This window comes from Rosa rugosa, chromosome 6 (assembly GCF_958449725.1).
Source record: "Rosa rugosa chromosome 6, drRosRugo1.1, whole genome shotgun sequence".
NCBI classification, from domain to species: domain Eukaryota; kingdom Viridiplantae; phylum Streptophyta; class Magnoliopsida; order Rosales; family Rosaceae; genus Rosa; species Rosa rugosa.
Genome location: NC_084825.1, coordinates 3,119,877 through 3,142,494, shown reverse-complemented (window position 1 = coordinate 3,142,494; position 22,618 = coordinate 3,119,877). Strand labels below are relative to the sequence as shown.

Genomic DNA, 22,618 nt, shown 5'->3' with positions numbered 1-22,618 from the left:
TCAATAATACTTCTTAAGTTAGAAATTTGCATATTCAGAATACCAAAATAGGAGCTTTTAAAAGTTAATGTTATAAAGAATCTATATAAAGTCTACAGAAAAAAAATTCAGAAACTGCAAGAAATTAAATTTTCTCCATCCTCCCACTAATCTAAAGCATCAAAACCTGACAAGATTTCCATATTTTTAACCATTTAAGATGTCAACTTGATGATATCCTAGAGGGAGGTTCATGGCTGTAGCAAAACATTAAAAAGTTCCAGATCTAGTAAAAAAAAATTATGTCATTAAACTGAAGTGCCCCCAAATAATAGATAAGGTGTCTGCCTTACCTAGAGTGGCCAAGGACATATAGACACTAAGTGAATCATGGTATAAATAAACTCAACTTTAGGTTGATAGAAGAATAGGCAAGGAAAATGAAGTGCCTTAGTGTTGAAACAAAAAAACAAAAAAACAAAAAAACAAAAAAACAAAAAAACAAAAAAAAATAACAAAAAAAAGGACAGAAAATGTATGAAAGCCAATAGCTCACGACACAATTGCACGCAAGCTTATCAAGTGTTAGTTTGATTGCAACTCATACGCGGGAGCTCTCCTGATAAGGACTACAGCTATCTTTTGGTGTTTCAACGCATGTCTTTTTAAAAAAAAAAAAAACAAGAGAATTCAGTAAAGAGGCATTTTGAGGATTAGGTGTCTCCCATAAAGGTCCCCCAATCCTATTACATTTAGGCCAACCTTATTCTTGTTCCATATGCAAGTAGTTAGGGATACTCATTAGCTAAGAAAACCTTTAATCAATACTGATGTCAATAGGAAATAAACATGGTTCTAATGAACGCTAGGAATGTCATACTTGCTTATTTTGTAAAAAGGCAACTTAGTTGTCGTGACTCTTAATAAACATTGTTAAGTCCACATTAAGTCTTACAATCTCCCACTTACACTATCAATGTTCAAACAACAAGAAAAATTGTTGTACCAGATATAGCAAAAATGAAGTGTACGTGTACATAGACATCCTTAGATTCATCCAACCATCTAACCCTCAGTCATTCTACAACTTACTACATTTCAACGAAAGTGTGTGAGACAATACAGTATTCTTGGTGTAGTTTGACATGAACTATGAGCTCAATGTGAACTTCCCTTTTTCATTTTTCCAGCGATAGTATATGCTTTCAAAAACTAAAGAGGCCGCTTGGAAATTTTGCCGAAGTAGATGCCATTGACTTGGTTGCCATAACAAGATGATATCTAGCAAGGTTGCTTGAAAACAATATATATTTTTGAGGAAGAGCCAGGACGGCTGCTCTTAAGCTATGAGCCTATGACCATTAATGAAACCATAGAATACATGGTGGAACATAGTGTCTAAACCCCAAATTACAATATACATTAAGAGAATCACCTGAGATAATAATAGGCGTCTCGACTAAGAATATTTATTCTAACATGCACCAATTAGCAAGAAGTGCATTACAGGCTACTCCATTTGCTTTACAATTATGGTGACATAGCGGAAAAACAATACTCAGTCGAAGCCATAGTACAATAATATCAACTTTTCCACTATGTTGCCACTAGACATTAACCCAGTGACACTAAGTACATCATGCCACTAAAAGGTTGCGACCATTTGACAAAGCAAGAAATTTGCCGCCTAACTAGGACAAACAAGGTGTGCAGACGAGGACAAAGCCTACCTCGTCCTACCGTGTGGTAGCGACTTATTACTAACATAAAATAGTAAATATGAAATAAACCAGAACATAAAAAATTAAAAAAATTAAAAATAAGAAAAAGTAAAACAGCCCATCAAAAGAGCCAAGGCCCAAAACTCGGGAAACATGGTGAGGAAACCGCACCAGCCAAAGACTCAAGCCCAAACCCAACCCTGCGTAGCCTCCATCGTCGCAACCCCAACCCAGAAGCACCTTCGTATCATCATCACTGCCATCGCACTAGCAATCTTAACGTCGAAGAGCCAGTGCTGCAACACCAATTTGATGATCCGCCGGTGCACCACCACCACACAAGCAGGGAAAGGTCTCGGGGAAACCTAAAACCCACACCTACAACCCAAACCAGACCATAAACTGCAAGCAAACCCTATTTTCATGCTTGATCTGGCCCTTGCGACTCTACATCTTGCACCACCAATTGAAGACGACAACACCAGTTTGGTCGGACGACGACTCCAAGAAACCTCCAAGCAAACCTCCTTAGCCACTGCGATTCCCTCTGCCATTATTCCTCGATTTGGGTACTCAGAGGTGTAATGCATCAAACCACACCTTATCAGCTCAGTGCCATGGGGCTCTAAAACATAAACTGAATGCTCGATTTACATCCTAGAGAACTGCTAGGCATTTTGTTTGAAAACTTTTTGTGAAAACACAACGGAAGCTACAGATACTTTTGAGGTGAAAACTTGAGTTCCTAAAATCTATTTCGTTCATCCAGAACTTGATAGAAATGCTCACTCGAAAGATATGAACTTCAAAGAAGGAGAATTCAACGAAATGTTCAATCAACAAGCCTCGGAATCCGAGGTTCGAGAAATAGAGTTTAGAGTAAAGTCTAGACAGTAATTTACCGAACTTGTTCTTGACACGCTCAAAGTAGCACGCAATTTAACCCTGTTGTCAAATGTAGTATAAAGAAAGTAGGGATCGTTCTATCCGGGGAATGAGGGTACACCTGTAATTGTGTAAACAAATAAAGAATTAAAATAATAAAGTATTATTTACAAAAAGAATAGAAAGAAAAGAAAATATATACAAGTGAACACAAATAAGGGGGGGTTTATGATTATAGAATCGGATTTAAAATTAAATAAAATAAAGATAATGTAAAAACACATTTACAAGGGTGGAACGTAAGGAACAAAGATCAAAACTACATCCATATGCAAGAAATCCGGTTACAATTCTAATAGTTGGTTATCTATGAGACGAGAATATATCAACCAAGAAACAAAGATCAAAGCAACCAATGTCTCTTATTTTACTTCCCTTTACACAATTGATCAAGCAAAGCACCTAACCAATATATTTTGAAAACAGGTTTCACACAATCAAAGCAACCATGCAAACTCAAGTTTCAAATCATTAAGAGCAAGTGAAAGTTTAGTCAATAATTGTATTAATCCTAGTACACAAAGCATGTCTATTCAATAACACAAACCAATTGATTTCGACTTTTGTCCAAAGCCTTTACTACTTATTCGAATTAGGGTCACAAAGCATGAACCTAATTACTAGCTCCAATTATATGCAATCATTCTAAGTTGCGCACCAAAGAACAAAAACATATAAAAGTTTTCCATAAAACAAAATCAATTGATCAATCTCACATAAGTAACATATAAATCAACATATAGAAATCACAACTTTATTTCAAAACATATAAACGGGCTTTAAACTTTGCCCTTAACATTATTTGTTAACTAGAATTCATAGTCTTACAAAATCAAACAAAGAAAACAAGAGAAAGGATATAATACACCTTGAAAGATGAATGATAAAGCCTTGAGACGAAGAACTTGAAGATCCTTGAAAGCAAGCAATCTTCTAGGGACGACACAAGGGTGGATGGCGGCTAGGAAATTGATGTATTGCATGGCTTCTTCTTCTTCTCCTCTTTGCTTGAAAATGCAGAACTAGAAGACTAGAGAATGGAAAGGAAAATGGAGAGGAAATGGAGAGACAAAGAAGATGAAATGGATGAAGGAAGAGATGTTGTTTCTTCTCACAAAATAGGGTATTTATAGAAATACATTGTAGTGTGAATGCAATGGTAAGAAGTCCATTATAATGGCTTCAATGATCATAGCTGCAGCTCCACATGGTTGCTGCAATTATGAGAGCTGCCATGCTTGTTGCTTAGCTGCCATGCTTGTTGCTTCCCCATATACTTTATTCCACACAAGTCTTCATACCTATATTTACACACTCAAGTACTTATCTATACACTCAAGTACCTATTACAAGATATAGATATTTATACTATAATATATTTATACTATAACAGTCTAAATGTTCTGTCAAAATGGTACTCAAGTTTGAAAACAAACTAAGATAGATGATGAAGAAACAAAATTGAGTTTGAACTCCTTTGACACAAAACAGATTTCCGGCAGACTTGACCTCAGTGCACTAAAATGATCATAACTTCTTCTAGAAAATAGATATCGATGAGCTGTAAAAAGTTCTGGAAACTAGACATCCGTAGCTTTCCAACCATATAAAGATCATAATTTTCTGAGCTCTGAACGATTTTTGACACTCCGTTGAAGTTGACTAATCTGCACAGGCAGTTTTCCGAATCTGTAATAGATTTGATTTTTAAAGAACAATTTGTGTCCAATTCGATAATGATCTTCTTGAGACTTCTAGATGCTTCCACATGTCTTCCACGCCTTGTTTGATGTAGAAACGTCAAGAACCTTCAAGAATCTTCATTTCTTTCCATTTTTTTTTGCTTCCTACAACTCATTTTCTTCGTTTGTAGCTCAAATGTACCTAAAGACATTAAACTAAGTTAATATGATTAAGTTAAAGGAAATAACATAGCAAAATGTGAGTAGAAAAACACATAAAACGTCGCATAAAATGCTCCTATCAGTTCTGTACACCCAGCTCCATCCACTATTGTCCCGTCACCAGTGCACAGTACCTGCATCCATACTGTTGTAGGGGTGAGCTTTCGTCCTCGCTGCTCAACGGAAACTCTACCTCGACTAGGTTTGAAAATCAACGGATAAATATTTGGAGCTCCAATATGAAAACACGCTTAAACCAAATATATAAAGGAACGACAAACTTTTTAAATATGATTTCTGACTCGAAAATCGATGCATAATACTCAATTGAATACGTGCGCTGAATCTTACCCGATGGCCAGTCCCATAAACTCACTACACGACCTTACCTCACTTCAAGTTATCACCAGGTAAGCGTAGCGAGAGCGTCCGCTACCTAGGTACGCACACGTACCGAGTCCGTTATTATAGATACTCAGACGACCAGCATAGCTAACACTCCGGAGGTTTAGGGAATCGAACCCAAGGAAGTCAGTGCCCCTTTCGCTCTCAAACCATCACATTTCTCACGATTTGGTTAGTATGCATTGCATTTTAACATAACCAAACCATACCACTTAACATGCACCACATTAATAAAATAGGGAAAATTTCAAGAAGAGTACATGAAGTATTGGCCGTTCTAACCTTTCGTGAATCAAGTTTTGTTAAAATCAAAACGGTACATCAAGTTCAAATTTCTACCCAATTTAGGTACATGCTGTTACGGGTTCCGTTAGTCAATGTGATTTTGGTCAAATTTGTAAGGACAAATCCGTCTCTTCAAGGATTGATAAAAAAATAAAATCAAATAAAAACAAATATTAGAGGATCATCTCCCACATGTGGTGGAGACGACGGCGGCTTTGACGGGCTTCTGGGTTGCTGTGGTGGAGCTATTCCAGAGACAACGGTGGCTTTTACTCCACAATTCACAAGACTAATTTCAATTCCTCATGAAGAATCAGCTCATCTTATCATCCATTGGAATTTCCAACAGTGAACATCAGCGAGCTCTCCAACTCAAACCATTCACGAATCATGTCCAGCCAAGTATCAATTCGAGGTCTAGGACTAGAACAACTGCCAAAAGGGAATCAAAGAGCTCCAGAAAAGTCGCCGGAAACCACAAACACAGCGACAACCGACGCTACCCAAAAACACCAATTATTCAAAACCCAATCAAAACTTGAAATTGATCACACCAGAAGATAAGGCATGAAGAGTAGAAGGATTTTCTCACCACATGCATTTCAAAACGTCACCGGAATTTTCCCAGAAACCAGTTGAAGATCAAAACTTGCGGGCTTCGTTCTGTCGCCGTCCGACATCGCACGAGAAAACTGAGGCCACGGTTCGCTCCACGCCGCCAAGACGGTTTAATCGCCACCAGTCCGATCACCTGAGGTGACTGGAATCGAAAACTGAATCGGAATCGGAAATTGCAATCCCAAACAATCAAATCCAGAAGCTTTTGCATACCTTCTTCAAGTGTATAGCTCGACTATGAGAGACAGAGAGTAGGGGAGAGAGAGAGTTGGAGAACTATGTGTATTTGTTAAAAGTGGTTTGGACCTCGAATAAGAGGAGCTTGATATTGAGGGGAAGGGTTGTGAGGCTTTTAGGGAGGAGACTAGGAGGTTCCGGAATGGATTCGAGGACAGGGCCAGATCGGATCCGAATTGGAGGAGACTAGGAGGTGCTGCTGGCCCGCCGTACCGGTGTCGTCGACTGTCGAAGAGACTATGAGAGAGTGAGCATCTGAGTCTTTAGATAGAGGAGGGGGGAGAGAGAGAGAGAGAGGAAACTGTAAAAATCCTATTTTACCCTTCAATTATTTGACAATGGCAAGCATCGAAACGGAACCCGTAACGGCATGTACCTAAATTGGGTAGAAATTTGAATTTGATGTACCGTTTTGATTTTAACAAAACTTGATTCACAAAAGGTTAGAACGGCCAATTCTTCATGTACTCTTCTTGAAATTTTCCCTAATAAAATATATAAGAAAATGGCTAAATACTGATTACTACCCTGTAGTTTGGGTCCAAAATCAATTCAGTCTCTGAACTTCTAATTTCATCAAAAACACCCATGCACTTTCTTTCAATTTTGATCTAATAGGTCCTGTTAGTTTTGCCCAAAACTACTATGGACACCCAAGCTTGACCATTTTCCAAATACACAACTAATATTTTCTAAATATTCCTTGCCAAATTCACCAACAATATTTACCAATCACCTTAACCAACACGAGCAGAACAACAAATTTACCACAACAACATTCTCAGTCTCGTTCAACACGCAACAGCATATACAACATTCAATCAATCAAATACCCACTTCAAGATCACAATAACAGATTATCAATTCATTCAACTGTCGAGAAGTACCCAAACGTAAAACTCCAGTTTTTACCTTCAATGGTAGGATTTGCAAAAGCAATGCTACTGACGAAGAACACGACAGTCTGAACCCAGACTAACCAATCCCTCGATTCTGCTACTAGAGTAATACCACCATCAAATTGTCCTACTAGCACTGAAATCAAGTTTAAAATGTCCGGAAGTCAGTGAAACGGTCGCCGGAACACGGAGAAGCTGGAAGATTAGACCGTCCTTCACATGCCAATCAAGCTGGAAGCACCGGAGAAGCTGTCGGTGTTGAAGAACACAGCTGCCGAGATCCAACCCAGAAACAAAATCATCAAAACGGGATCGAATCGAAATTCTAATTTCACAGACGTGTAGAGTATGATGAGGAGATTTGGTTTCATACCACAAGCGGCTCTGACGGTGGTCAGAGTTGCCGGAGTTTGCAGAAATCGCCGGAGGAGACACAAGGCTTCCAGTCGTCGAATCCCCGTTTCCAGTCGCTGCATGTATAATCTGGGACCACGGGGACGCAGGCGGCCCCGAGACGAAGCTGCTAGTGGCCGTGCGCCTTCGTGGAGTGGCCGGACGGCGTCCCCCTGGTCGGGTTCCTTCTCGGGTCGCGGTGGCTTCCTGGTCAGAGCTCCCAGCTCCATCTCTTTCTCGTGTTTTCTGGAGGGAAAATTTTGCAAACAGTACACCAAATAAAGGCCACTAATAAAACTAGTACATAAATTTTCAAAACAATCATTTTGGTACACGGACTTCCTAACCCGACCCACTTTGTAGACACACAGTTACTAACGCCGTTTCAAGCTCTGCCATTAACTCTACAATGGAGGGTAGAATTGGGTTTTAACTCCAAAATCCTTTGATATTTAAGGGTTGCGGTCCCCAATAGTCAAAGCATTTCTCTCTCCCTTATCCCTTCGTCTGCTACAAGCTTTGAGAGCTCAAAAACTTCTGAAACAGTGTGGGCAAAGGGAATCATAATAAAGTCAGAGGATCCAATACGGATTTTATACCAGAAAGAGGGTGAAAAGTTATGGCAAACTACTTCAGATATTTTCGGTTTGATGGGGATCCACCGAAACATGGAGGTATGGTATTAAAGTATTGCCTTTTATAGAGTTTGTTATCTTTCCATGCTTTTGTCCTCATTTATGGGTTTTCTGCTGAAAGTGGTCCAAACAATTGGATGTTTGTTTATCCAAGTCAAAGATTGACTTTAGGGTTTGTGGGTACTGTTTGTTCATGTTTTTTATTTTTTGTCCGTTTGTGCTTTCATTTAAAAACTTTCCTTTTTTGTCAGTCAAATTTGTTGGATCTGGTTGGGAGTTCGAAAATATGTGTGATTTTTGTTTCTGGGTTGGTGGCTGGGAAATAGAGTTGAAGTAAATGAACTGCAGATTTAGGGTTTAAATTGTTCTTCCAAATAAGGTGAAAACAGTGGAGTCATTTAATAGCTCAGTCCCTTAATGAAAACAGTAAACGTGAAAGGAAAAAAAAATTTAAACTAAAAAACAGGAAAATCGAACAGAAATGACAACAGTAAACGTGAAAGGGAAAAAGTTTGGTGCGGTTCTTATACTGAAGATTCGGCTTCTGTTCTGAACCGAACCGAATGAAAAGCAAAAAGCCCCGAGGAACCGATATACACACACCTGCCGTTCTCAATTACACATAAACCTAAACAATTAAAGATTGTCAGAGAGAGTGGGTGAAACCGTGAAAGCAATGTTTCTTTTTTGTTTTTTAAGAGAAGTGTTCGATTGGATTTCGAGTTAAGGGACGCAGGCAAAGTCAATAAGTCATGCAGCAACTGTAGACAAAAAAAATAAAAAATAAAAAAATAATGTGGCATGGGAATCTTCTGAAGTGAGAGTGGGAGACAAAAAAAAAAAAAAAAAATGAGGCATGGTAATTCTTATCCGGTGAGAGTGGGAGACAAAAGAAAAAGTTATGGGAGATAGTGAGAGTGGGAGACAAAAGAAAGATTCATTTTCTTTTTTTAATCATAACTCCCCCGTCTCTTCTTTTTAATCATAACTCCCCTATCTCTCTCTTAGCCGAAAGTATGCTCTTCTTCTTCCTCTCTTCTTCTTCCTCTCTTCTTCTCCTCCTCCTTCACTTCTTCAGAAAAACCCATACACTTATGGTTTGACACTTACAGTGATCTGAATTTATGTTGAATTTTGGTGTGTATCGTTATGCATAGCAGCTTATAGTCAATTGATGGTTGAATTTGACAGGTGAAAATCTGTTTACTGTCCGAATTCATCATGGGGGTAGATTTTATAGCAATGGTGGAGTTAATAGGCAGTACAAGGGGGGTGAGGTCGTATATGCGGACGGTGTTGACCCCGATAAAGTCAGTGTTACGGGTTTCAACTACTGGGCTAACGATCTTGGGTATCAGATGGGTCCAATTATGTATTGGTATAGGATCCCAGGAAGTGAGGCTGGCACTGGGTACCTACCCGTAGTGACTGAGAATGATGCTATGGATATGCTCCAATTTGTTCCATCAAGAGATAGGGTTTTGGATGTCTACATTGTGTGTCTTTCTCCAAGAAGGCTGTTTGTTTATGATTGGGAGATAGATGCAATGGATGAAGAAGTCGATCACTCGCTATACTTTGGGCATTTCATTGAAGATCTCCCTTTGTCTTCACTTGAAGCAGAGGACCTGGACCCAGTTGGAAACAGGGCTGATGGTGATGCAGAGAGTGATGAAGGCCAAAGGCTGGGCGAAGTAGTTGGAAGAAGTGGGACAACCAATACCCAAACTCCTCCAAGCAACACAGATAATGGCCCAAGCAATACATATCATGGGCCACCTAGGCAACAAAGAAGGCAGCCAACAAGGAGAAGGCCTACTGCTGGGATTAACATTAAGGAGCCTACTGACACTCAAGGTTCTGGACCTTATGTTCAAGCTTCTCAGTCTACCAAGGATAAAGGGAAGCAAAAAGTTGATTGTGGGCTAAGCAATACAGGAAAGAAAAAAGCTGGAAGACCCAGAGGCAACGAAGGATGTTCATATGCTGAGAGCTCAGACTCAGATGATCCCAACTGGGAGGATTTTGTCGACAGCGATTATGAACTGTTTGATGAGGATGATGAATTGCAATTTCAAGAAAATGTTGATGGTGATCCAAGTAAGGAGGATGAGTTTGTTGAGATGGGCTCTGATGGTGACATAAGTGATGTAGCTTCAGATGGATCTGATGGATTTCCAAGCTATCATGGTTCTGACACTGATGGTGAGGATATTGGGCCTTTCAAGGTGAAGGGTAAGAAGAGGTTTGCAGAGTGGGAGGAGTTTAACCCAAAGACTGACATGAAGAATCCAAAATTCAAGCTTGGAATGGTGTTCGCAGACTCTGTTGTGTTTAAGAAGGCAGTTAGGAAACATGCTGTGTTGACAAGGAAAGAGCTTCGATTTGTAAGAAATGAAAGGCATAAGGTCAAGGTCATCTGCAAAACCTCAGCTGGCTGTCCATTTTGGCTTTTTGCTAGCAGTCCAGGCAATGACACATCCTCCTTGATGATCAAAGTTTACAGGCCAGAGCACAAGTGTAGTTCTATTGAGGGGAGAGTGTATCACTGCCATGCACCCTTCATTGCAGATGAATACATGGATCAATTCATTGTGGACTCAAACTGGTCAAGAGATGGCATCCAGAACGCAGTCAATCGGGATTTCGGCATGGACATTGGTTATCAGATGTGCTACAGGGCTAAGAACAGGGCTGCAAGGATGGCTCAAGGTTCCATTGAAGATCAGTATAACCTACTTGAGAGTTATGCACACGAGCTGAAAAAGAGAAATCATGGGACTTCTATATGGATGCAGACAGAGATCGATGGTGAGATTACAAGGTTCAAGAGAATTTATATATGTTTTGAAGCATTGAAGCAAGGATGGAGGGCTGGGTGTAGACCCATAATAGGGCTTGACGGGTGTCATCTGAAGGGGGCATACAAGGGCCAATTGTTATCTGCTGTTGGCATTGATGGCAACAATGCCATGTACCCTATAGCCTATGCCATTGTGGAGCAGGAAACAAGGGATTCCTGGACATGGTTCCTTACATTTCTAAGAGAGGACTTACACATGTATTCATCAATGCACTATTCGTTTATTTCAGACAAGCAAAAAGGCTTAGAGCAAGCGATCAGGGATTTGTTCCCCCATTCAGAGCACAGGCATTGTGTAAGACATTTACACAACAATTTTAAGGGAGATGGCCATATTGGTTTGGCATTGAAGCAGCTTCTGTGGGCTGTGGCCAGGTCAAATACTATGAGTCAGTTTAACAAGGCAATGGAAAACCTTCAAAATGCATCATTCAATGCATGGAAGTGGTGTATTGATAGGCCAGCAGTACATTGGTCAAGGTCACATTTCAAGGACCAAATCAAGTGTGACATTCTTCTGAACAACCACTGCGAGTCCTTCAACAAAAGTGTGCTTCAGGCAAGGAAAAAGCCAATACTGCCTTCTTTGGAAGATATAAGGATTTCATTGATGACGAGGTTAAATAATAGAAGGAACTCTGCAAGAAGATGGAGATGCAAAGTGGGACCTCGAGTTGAGAAGATAATGAAGAAAAATGCAAGATGGAGTCATGAATACAGAGCACTTGAGTCAAGTGAGAATCGATTTGAAATACAAGGAAGAGGTGTGGCCTGTGAAAGTGGAGTTGTTAGTCAGCATTGTGTGCAGCTAGATGCAAGGTCTTGTACATGCAGAAGATGGGATCTATCTGGTCTCCCTTGTGCCCATGCAATTGCTGCTATATATAGCAAAGGATGGAGCCCTGATGAGTTTGTTGCTGAATGGTATACACAACAGAAATATCTTGAGGCATATGAGGTGGTTTTAAATCCCATAGCTGGTGTTGCTGAATGGGAAAGGATAGAGAGGCCAGTTGCACCTCCACTGTATAGGAGGCAACCGGGAAGGCCAAAAACCAAGAGGACCAAAGAACCAGGTATTTAATTACATTCAATTCATTTTTGATGGGGACTTTGTATATGTTATGTCATCACTACATTGTACTTGTAATGTTTAGGTGAGGAACCACCACCTGCTGGGACTGAAGTGCTGCCGAAGAGCTACTATTCTCAAATTAAATGTGGAAGATGTGGGAATAGAGGGCACAACAAGAGGACTTGTTTAAGAAGAAGCCAGGTATAACATGCTCTATTACCAATCATTTTCAATACTTGTGCTCGTGGACTGTTTTATGGGAATATATGTTGCATCATTGTATGATTTTAAATGGATCCATGCAGGTTGTGAACCAAGAAGCTGACCCTGAAATTGCAGAGGATAATGTTTCTGAGGAAGTTGCAGTTCCTAATGTTCAACCACAGATGGCTGAAGAAAACCCACCTCAACTCAACATTCCAGAAAATACAGAACTGCCAGATGAAGGATCAAATTATGATAATGCAGAGCATGTGTTTTCTCAAGCATCATCAGTTCTGCAAAGCATGGTGAATGACAATCAGAATGTCAATCTCAATGTGAATGTGAATGTGACTGTTGAGCAAGGAGGTGATGATGGGAATACTCTGCTTCCTAAAAAAAATGGCAATGTGGTGCCGCCAGCTGCACAGGTAAGCTATTTGCAGTTATGTATTTCTGTGCTTTTTTATCTTGGTTGGGACTTTGCATATTTTTATACTTTGGATGCAGCTCATTAGCTTGTATATTCACTCTTTTGTAGACTGAACCAAGGAATGAGAGATCAACAGCCATGCCTGGTAGCTCGGGAAAGAGATTCAGGAGGATTGCAGGGAGAAAGACACCTAGGAAATCACCCAGACTTGCTTCAAAATCTGTTTCTGCATCTGCATTGACAGTTGTTCCGGGTTCAAAACCCAAACTCCAAAGGGCCTTGTGGAAGCCCTAAATGTATCTTCTTAGGAACCAAGTTATGGTATAATTGCCAGCTTATACCCCCTGTTATTGTGGCATTTGTTATCCTATGTTATGTTACAAATGCCATTGGGTTTTATAGAGCTTTTGTGTAACAGGGGGTTTTTGATTTGAACAATTTGGCTGCCATAATGGTAATGATGTAGTTTGAACCAATGTTATCTATCTTAATTAAGTACTTTGACTTGGATGGTTTTGTGTTGGTTTCGGTTTTCTGGTATGGATATCCTTATTTTCTGCAGATTATTATTTGGATGGTTTTGTGTTGGTTTCGGTTTTCTGGTATGGATATCCTTATTTTCTGCAGATTGTTTCGGTTTTCTGGTATGGATATCCTTATTTTCTGCAGATTACTTTATTTTTCCACTTTCCCCTGGTTGCTTTATAGGGTAGGGTCAACAAATTGGTTGCTTTATAGGGTAGGGTCAACAAATTGGTTGCTTTATAGAGGATTTTTGGCGGGAAACATGGAGACCATTGTATGGAGGCAGCAAAAAGGAAGGAATTGGAGGGAAAATCCGTACAGACGATTTTACCCCTAAAAAAAGGCCAAGTTGCAGAGATTTCTAACGCCGTTTTGACTGTGTGTCTACAAAGTGAGCTGGGATCGGGAGTCCGTGTACCAAAATGATTGTTTTGAAAATTTATGTATTAGTTTTATTAGTGGCCTTTACTTGATGTACTGTTTGCAAAATTTTCCCTTTTCTGGAATTGATCCCCATGCTTGATCTGATCAAGGAATATAAATACCCCAATTTAAATTTCAATCAAGGGCTAGGATGAAGCGGTGGATAGATCGACGGCTAGGATTGCACTGCAATAGTTTCTTTTTATTTAAATGAATTTCCATAATTTCCAAACTTCAGAAATTCATTATAAACACTTCGGGTGTCCAAAAAATTTTCCGAAAATTCTCACGGACTCGTCGTGTCGTGTACTTTATTATCAAATTCCTAAATTGAGGATTTTCACTTTGTAAAAATTTCTGAAAATATTCTCGAGTACTTTAACGTTTATTGAGATCGATAAGTAAATTATCGAACTATTTCACTTAAGCTCGATAAACTTTTTCGAGGCTCACAAGAGCAATGTCCAACAAACCAGCCGACGAGAGGCCTAGACATCGATTAGCCCATCCGATGACAACGTCCCTAAGACACACCGCTGGACGGAACAAATATTTCTCCGAGTTTGACCTAGGGCATGCGACACATTCTATTTTTGAGAGAATCCATGTTCTTTAAGTTATGTGTGTATATACGTTAACAAAAACGATATCTATTTTGATAATACTTTATTTGGGTATGATTAGTTAAGGACCATAGTTAATGTAACATACATGCCTGATGACATTAAAAAACGAAGGACAAAATACTGTTTCAGTCCCAGACATTTCGATTTCACCTAGAAACTCCCTATATTCTCCAATTTCAACAAATTGGTCCTTGCCGTCCAACCACCGTCAGAAGCTCCGTTATCTTGCTGACGTGGCTGTAATTTACATGCCAACTCAGCAGTGCTGCATTCAATTTGAAAGGGAAAAAGTCCAATTTACCCCTGCCTTGTTTTTCCATTTTTTCCCCTCCATTCATGGCAATGTTTGTGTCCAAATCCCCAAATCACCTATTGGAAGCATAGATCATAACCCAAGTAATACATGCTAATTTTCTGCAAATTATAACCCAACCAAGCATCCACAATATGAAATAGCATAAACTGACAATGAAGTTTGAAGAAAAATGAAGGTTAAAGGCAAACATTCACCTACATTCATGATTAATCCAAACTACATAGTATTTTCAGCAATAGCAAGCCAATAAACAGAGCTCAAATTTACCAAAAATAAAAATCGGAGCATTACATCCTCAAAAGCTATTCAAGTACTCCTAAACCCTAAATTGAAGATAGCTCTAATCATCTTAACAAAATATTAGAGCTAGCAACCTCCAAGCAAGGTTGGAGAAAAAAAAAAAGGATGCCTAAAATGTTTTCTTAAGCTTGCTAATGTCTTTTACAACTTTCCACACTAATTTTCTTTACCTGAGTATTCCTGGATCCTTTGAGATGACCTTGTGGCTGCTGCATCCTGCTTCCTTGATGCCTTAGAAGCTTGGACAAGCCTTGAAGTTGTTGGGGTAGATGCAGCTTGCATAGGCCTTGAAGAAGTTGGGGCAGATGCAGCTTGTGCAGGTCTTGAACTTTGCTTAGCAGAACTAGCTTGTTTAGCCCTTGATGACTTTGGTGCAGACCTATTTGCAACCAACCTCGATGCCTTCAAGGCAGCCATCTTTTTCTTGACACATTCACAATATGGTAGTACAAGTACATAAGTAGAGTTTTAAAAACAAAAGTAGTACATATGAATTCAGATCCTTATATCAAAGGATAGTGTAATGTTACCCTTTGTTACTTTGCCCTTTCTTTTGCTTTATGCCTCAATTTATTCTTGCTAAAGGACTGTTTATTTGCCTTCTTAGACTGCAAGAAATAATAAGCATGTTAATTACAAATGGAACCTCATTTGAAACCACAAATACATGACTGAAATCACAACTTCTTACCTAATTTTGGGATGTACCTCCTTCCTCATTGTGCTTTGTCTTCTTATTCATTGCTGCAGCCTTCTTTGAATTTGGGGGCAGATGTCGCTAGCATGTTTTGACATTATGACCAACCTGTTGACAATTGCCACACCTCAATGATCTTTGAACCCTTTCAAGTTTCACACCACCATCTGTGACCTTTTCTGAGGCATCCTTTATTCTTTTTGTTTTCGGGCGTCCAAGTTGCCTTGAATATTGAGGGGGGAGATAGGTGGATCTTCACCTCTAAACCATAGGTCCATGCTATTCACAGGCTGGATCAGGTTGCTATATATACTCATATAAGTCTTCTTGATGTAGCATGGTGCCACATAGTCATCCGGGTCCTCCCTCTTCAAGTATATGGCAGAAATGGCATGCTTGCAGGGGATTCCAGTCAGGTCCCACCTCCTGCAAGTGCATGTCCTCAATAACAGGTCTACCACATTCTTTGAGCCTTCTATATTCTCAACCTTAGCAATGTCTCCACCATGGAAGGTTGCAATGCAGTCCACAGCAGCCTTCTCCTTGTTCTTCTCTATAACAGCCCTTGGCTTGGGGCAGATATTCCCATGGTAGGCTTCCATTTTTACCTTTCTCACAACAATCCTCTTCATAAGCTTCACCCTTAACTCTTCAAACATGGTCATAGGGGGCTTACCCCTAGCCTCCAAAATCCAGCCATTGAAACTCTCACATATGTTGTTGATCATGATGTCACAGTCCATATCTGTGTTGAAGAAGGCTCTACACCAATGTCTTGATGGTCTCTCGGGTGCTGCAAACATGGACAATTAGTTTAGGGATAATTATTCAACAAAGGTCACATGGAAACACTAAAAAATTCAACTACATGTCATCCACTTGTAAGCTTCCTTACCAAGGCTTTTCATCTCAGCCATTTCTTTTTTAAAATAAGGCAAGGTGATTGCCTTTGCACAAGTCCACATCTGGTCCTTCATGACCTTTCCAGGAAAAATTTGGGAAGTTTGTCCACATGTGCCTCACACAAAATCTAATATGAGCCCTTGGGACAACCTCTTCAAAAGCTGGCATCAAACCTTTCTGCTTATCACTTATAAACACCCAACCCCTTCCTTCATGTTCAATGCTCAGATCCTTGACCAATAACTCCAAAAACCAGATCCGTGCATCTTTGGTTTCCAACTCAACCATTGCCCATTCCACCACCCATGATGTGTTATTAGCATTAACACCTACAGTTATCAATAAGACAATAATTTCCCCCCAAAAGGTCCCTTTAGATGTACACCATCCAACCCAAGTACAGATCTACAACCTGCCTTAAAGTCACACTTCAGTGCACCCAAACAAATATACACTCTTTTGAAAAAAAGGTCTCTCTTCTCCCTCAGGGAAAGTGCATAAAGCATAGCAAAGCCCCAATTTTTAATCAACCCCAAGCACTCGAAACCTGAACCCCAAAATAGAAACCACACAAAAGCTATTACCATTCCTAGATCCAAAACCATAAACAAATACATCTTTCCACAACCCAGAAACCCTAGAAATTTATGAACCCCCAATATTGTTTTTCAAAACCTTAGAATTCATCATCTTCAATCAACTGATATCGGGGTTCAAATAGCTGAAACTTACCATAATTAGGGATTTCATCCTTCTCCTTCTCCCCGTTTACATCTCTAGGTAACCACAAGTCAGCATCGTTCACGACCATGTCGCTACTAATAGACGTCGGTCTTCTCTTCGACTCAGGTTGTGGTTTCTTACCCAGCAACAATGGTTGATGAGCCAACTCTCTTTTAGGGTTTTCGATTTTCAACAGAATCGGGTTTTGGGTTGTTGGGGATTACGGAGAGGACAGTGTTCCCGTTTTCACAAATTCAAATTTAGGGTTTTTTGGGAGAGATTAGGAACGAGAATTTGGATATAGGGTTTCGAAACAATCGTAATAGAGGCAGGGTTATTTTCAACAATTTACAATCAACGTGGCACCATGTGTCTTCTCACTTTGCCACGTGTCCTCTCACAGTTGGCCACGTCAGCCACTTCAAGGACAATTTGGACAGCAATGACCAATTTTTTGAAATTGGAGAGTATAGGGAGTTTTTAGGTGAAATCAAAATGTCAGGGACTGAAACGTCGACTCTCTATAAATATAGGCAGTAAATAGTATTTTGTCTAAAAACTAAATATATTAGCATGATCTACCTAGCGTACATGATAAGTTGTCAGTTGTTACCAACTCACACTCTAAGGAGCCATAAATATTATTTTCTTTTAAAAAGAATATTAATAAGGAAAATAATCAAATATTTAATGCGTTAGGAGTCTCTAGAAAGTCACCTTCTCTCTACTTAAATTTAAGAGCTCCTAGCAATTTCCCTATTTTGAGAGCGTAGTAGGAGAGCGTGGTTGAAGCCTTTTTTTTTTTTTTTTTTTCGACTTTGTCAAGGGGAACCCGAAGGCTTCCTAAGCCCAAGATAAACCCCTTCGGTGCATGTGAAATGCTCCAACTGTGCATTGCAGCACAGTGCCTGGCCACTTTGACAGCTTCAGGGTTCGAACCTAGGTTGGGGAGCACACCCAACTAGGCAAAAACCACTAGGCCACTTGCAGTGGTTGAAGCCTTTTTTTAACTTCTTCTTAAATATTGTCTATTGTCTAAAGAGTTCAAATGGGAGCCCATTGCAGATGCTCTAATTATAAAACAATAATACTATCAACAAAAGGATTAATTATTTTCTATATTTTCATTTTTTTTCCTCTGCTTTGAACCGCTTGATGAATTTGGAAAGAGGATATGATTAAGAATTTAAAAAGGGGAGTGAAACTCACACTTCCCATTTTACAATCCACACTCTTTCTTTGCTTTTTTTTATTGAAATTCTTATAAAAACACAAGACTAAGTTACTAAAGACAAAAGTTTAAGTTACCAAAAAATAAAACATAGAATGTGGATTGTAAAATGACGAGTGTGAATTTCACTCCCCTTTAAAAATGCCTAGAGTTGAACAGAGAAAGCAGCGAATGTCCAAAAGCTAAGGACATCTCCAACAGACCAGTTAAATTCAAATTTTAGTTATATATAACTATTTTTAAAGCAAAATTCAACTCCAACAGACTAGCTATAGCTAAGTTAAATTTAGCTTTAGCTAAATTGGCTAGCTATATTTAGCTAGAAAATCATGCATAGCTAAAACAAAAGTTATATTTCTCTCTCTCCTTTTGTCCACATGTCAGTTTATGATTCGATAAAATATGGTATATTATTTATAAATAGCTACTACTGCTAGAGTAACATTGTTAAATCAATAGCTATATTTCATAATTTTAGCTAAATTTAACTAAAAAATAATTCCTACTGTTGGAGATACTCTAAGTTTATCTCATTTTAGTCATTATTGGTAGCGCGTTGTAATAATCTTGTATTATTGCAATAGTTGGTCACATATTGACAATTGAAGTTTGTTTTAAGCAAAAATCCAAACAGATAACTATGAAAATAATATTCTTCCGGCGCCTCTGCATCCCGACTTCTTTGAATTTAAGTGCAGAATGTAGATCCATACCTGATTGAGCAAATTAAGAAGCATCGCAAGCATCTTTCTGTCCATTCAAAATTTTGATCCCATCATTTTCTGAAGTTTGTAGACAACAATATATAATAATTAATTCCAAGTCAACATTGCTTTTATACTTCACAACCTGACAAAGTGTGGAGTGATTGATTGATGTCTTAGAAAGATCTTGCCATCAGCCTAATTTGGGAATAATTTATAAAGAAATGGTCATTCTTCTTAGGACAATATATAAGAATTATGGGTCAGGATATATGAACTCACAATGAAGTAGAAAGGAATTTGTATTATAAGAACACTCAGAATTACACTCAAGCAAAATCTCTCTGATCAGTAGTTATACCCTTCACTAGTACTCTAATCACAATGTTTCTTACTAATCTTCACTAAGACTAGCTCTCTCAAGAACATCACTATCATATCTCACGTTAATTATAACAGACTAAGACAGCAACATTTTTAAACCTCACTAGCATAATTTGTAACCAAGCTCTAACGTACAAACTGGTACAAGTCGCTAGTGAATTCTTGCCACATGTAGTCATCTCTCTTCTGGCGTAATCAACACGTTCTCCTCTCAGCTCCTGACAGGTGTCAGCTTCCATCTAGACACTTCTGATATAAGAGCCCCAAATACCATATCTCTTCAGTCACACGCACCACCACAAATAATAACACTATTATGAGACATGTAGGTCAGTCTCTCAAAAACCTCCCTCTAATTTAGGAAATAACCTGTATGCATGCTAAACCTCCTTCCCAGCACACAAAATCGTTAGAGAATCCGAATTCCAAACGTAAATCCTCGATCCCACACATAATACTCAAGTTCGTACTCCCTCTCCCACAACTAATGAAATAGTAAAAGACTAATAACAAAAGGGTTGTTATTCACTAATCACTAGCAATAAGTTACTTTATTACTATGAAACACACATATATATGCAGGTGATCAATAACGGAAACGAATGATTGAAATAAAACTTTATGAGCAGCAGTAACATACAATTGACGATTTTGTGACGAGCGTATGAGTATGACATTGCAAATGGAATCCAAGTTGAGCTGTTGAGCATGAGGCAGATTTCAAATGAGGATACTGGATTCAAAACAGATATATATATATATGAACTTTTTGAGCCAAAAAATAATCAAAAGCAAAGAACATATCAACCCCCCCAGACAGCTACAGATCGATAGTAGACTTATTCTTTCCATTTTTGTCCTTGAATCACCAGTTTCAAGGTCTTTTGAGGATCCACAACTAGTCCGATCCTGCATTGCAGGACCACTGGACTAGAGACCTTTCTTAATAAACTAACAGCTAGGCAGCCAGCCAGCCACCGGTGTTTATATTATTAATTATTCTAATTAAGATGAGAACGTTACCTCCAACATATATATGGAAGCAACTCAAGCAAGCAAGCTAGGCGCTAGTACTAACTAGCAAGCCAAAGACAGAGATTGGAAGAGACATCTTAATCAGAGATGAGTGGAGAAAGGAAGGTTGTGTGTGTTACAGGAGCTTCTGGTTTCATAGCTTCATGGCTGGTGAAGCTCTTGTTACAGCGAGGTTATGTAGTCAAAGCCACCGTTCGTGACCCAAGTCAGTGTCACTACTATAAATTCCTTTCTTTCCATAAGTTTTTGTTTCAACACAACAGAATAGTAGGGTCTAAGCATTTGATGTAACGTAGCTCAGTTAAACTGACCAGTTATTCCGTTTGTGTATATGCCACAGATAATCCGAAGAAAACAGAACACTTGCTCTCACTCGAGGGAGCAAAGGAAAGGCTTCATTTGTTCAAAGCAGACTTGTTAGAAGAGGGGTCTTTTGACCTTGTAGTTGATGGATGTGAAGGTGTTTTCCACACAGCATCTCCGGTACTATTTTCATCGATCAGCGACCCACAGGTTCATCCGATCTCCGTGACTACTTTTCTACATGCTTTAAATGTTTTGCCATCATTTAAACCTTTATCATATTTGCTTATTAGAGAAATAACTTACGGTACTCTCGATAATTAATTCTTTTTGCTCCACATCTTAGGCAGAACAGATTGATCCTGCAGTAAAGGGAACGCTTAATGTTCTTAAATCGTGCGTGAAATTTCCAACAATCAAGAGGGTAGTTTTAACATCTTCCATGGCGGCAGTTGTACTCAATGGAAGACCTTTAACCTCTAATGTGGTAGTTGATGAAACATGGTTTTCTGATCCACTTGTTTGTGAGGAGTTGAAGGTATGTATGTCTGTTTCACTACTAAATTTATCTTCTTCCAAGTTTCACCTATTATTTACGCGTAGTAGGAACAAAATGTAATGTTTGGCCTTGACATGTTATCTGTTATCAACTTTTAAGGAATGGTATTTTCTTTCGAAAACTTTTCAACTATTATTCACGCGCAGTAAGAACAAAATGAAATGTTTCGCCTTGACATGTGGTCTGTTATCAACTTTTCAGGAATGGTATTTTCTTTCGAAAACTTTAGCAGAGGAGGCGGCTTGGAAATTTGCTAAGGAAAACGGGATTGACATGGTGACCATAAATCCCTCGTATGTGATAGGTCCGCTCCTGCAGCCAACTCTTAATTTCAGTGTGGAGATGGTTCTGGATCTCAAGAAGGGTACACTTCAGAAATAATCTCCTGTTATCTTCCCGGTTAGAGCAGAGGGATGGAAAATTTACACAGAAATCTGTCTTAAATCGACATTTAAGGTTTAGGAATGAGCAATTTGGGTTTAGGGTTTAGTATTTGGTGACTGCACTGGGAAATAGAATCAAATGCATATATGAAAACATAAGGAGTGAACTATATGTTATAGATGATTCTCAATCAATTGATTGTTTGTTTCTTATCCTATACAGATATCGACGGAATAACTAGTGCAAATTATACATCTACTGATGTTAGAGATGTTGCTTCTGCTCATATTCAAGCATTTGAAGTTCCTTCAGCTAGTGGAAGATATTGTTTAGTTGCAAATGTCACCCCCATTCACGAGGCTCTGAAGATTTTAAAGGAACTTCATCCTACTTTGTGCCCAACTGAAATGTAAGTTGCATTTGCAAAATGCCACAAATGTTTGCAATTGAATGTTGATAACCCAAAATAAGTCGAAAACTAATTGAATTTGACAAATTTCTAAGGCAAAGATTCGGTTTGTTTCAATGTTTGCAGATGTGAGCAGGATATCCCTTCTGCTCCAGAGTATCAAATATCCCAAGAAAAAGCAAAAAGTTTGGGACTTGATTTCCTTCCGTTCGAAGTAAGTCTCAGGGACACTATTGAATGCCTGAAGGAGAAGGGTTTCCTTGAGGCCTGAATTATGCAACTGGCAGCTACTTATTCATCGCACAAGCTTCTCCAAAGAGATGATGAATTTATGTTTGTTTGTGTTCAGAATTTCTACAAGTTATGTGTAAAAAAGTGGTATCTTTTTTGCAAGATAAGATATTGTTTGCAAGATAAATAAAGTTTACTTATGTCGTAGAGGATTTGGTTTAAAACAAACGAGTTAGTTTAGCTTTCAGCACTTCTGTCTTTTAGTTGTATCA

The 22,618-nt window shown here is 38.9% G+C and overlaps 2 protein-coding genes and 1 long non-coding RNA gene across 4 annotated transcripts; 2 read left to right on the top strand and 1 right to left on the bottom strand.

Annotated features, from left to right (window-relative positions):
• Window positions 1-6,938: 6,938 nt before the first annotated feature.
• On the bottom strand, window positions 6,939-7,614 carry LOC133718468 (uncharacterized). The gene is made up of 2 exons (XR_009850318.1): window positions 7,367-7,614; window positions 6,939-7,264 (listed from the first exon to the last, which is right to left on the bottom strand). It is a non-coding gene; the product is annotated as an uncharacterized LOC133718468 (long non-coding RNA).
• A 1,502-nt stretch (window positions 7,615-9,116) lies between these two features.
• Window positions 9,117-13,144, top strand: LOC133717174 (uncharacterized). The gene is made up of 4 exons (XM_062143837.1): window positions 9,117-11,960; window positions 12,042-12,160; window positions 12,265-12,591; window positions 12,702-13,144. Exons 1-4 carry the CDS (start codon window positions 9,380-9,382, stop codon window positions 12,885-12,887), a joined length of 3,213 nt encoding a protein of 1,070 aa, XP_061999821.1. The 5' UTR covers window positions 9,117-9,379; the 3' UTR covers window positions 12,888-13,144.
• A 7,180-nt stretch (window positions 13,145-20,324) lies between these two features.
• On the top strand, window positions 20,325-22,553 carry LOC133714280 (phenylacetaldehyde reductase-like). Of its 2 annotated transcripts, none has more exons than XM_062140367.1 (6): window positions 20,325-20,665; window positions 20,801-20,973; window positions 21,110-21,301; window positions 21,524-21,626; window positions 21,929-22,115; window positions 22,242-22,553. In XM_062140367.1, exons 1-6 carry the CDS (start codon window positions 20,548-20,550, stop codon window positions 22,384-22,386), a joined length of 918 nt encoding a protein of 305 aa, XP_061996351.1. In that variant the 5' UTR covers window positions 20,325-20,547; the 3' UTR covers window positions 22,387-22,553. The 2 variants fall into 2 exon arrangements, with proteins under 2 accessions (XP_061996351.1, XP_061996350.1); XM_062140366.1 differs by having other exon boundaries at window positions 20,333-20,665; window positions 21,524-21,686.
• The last annotated feature ends 65 nt before the right edge of the window (window positions 22,554-22,618 follow it).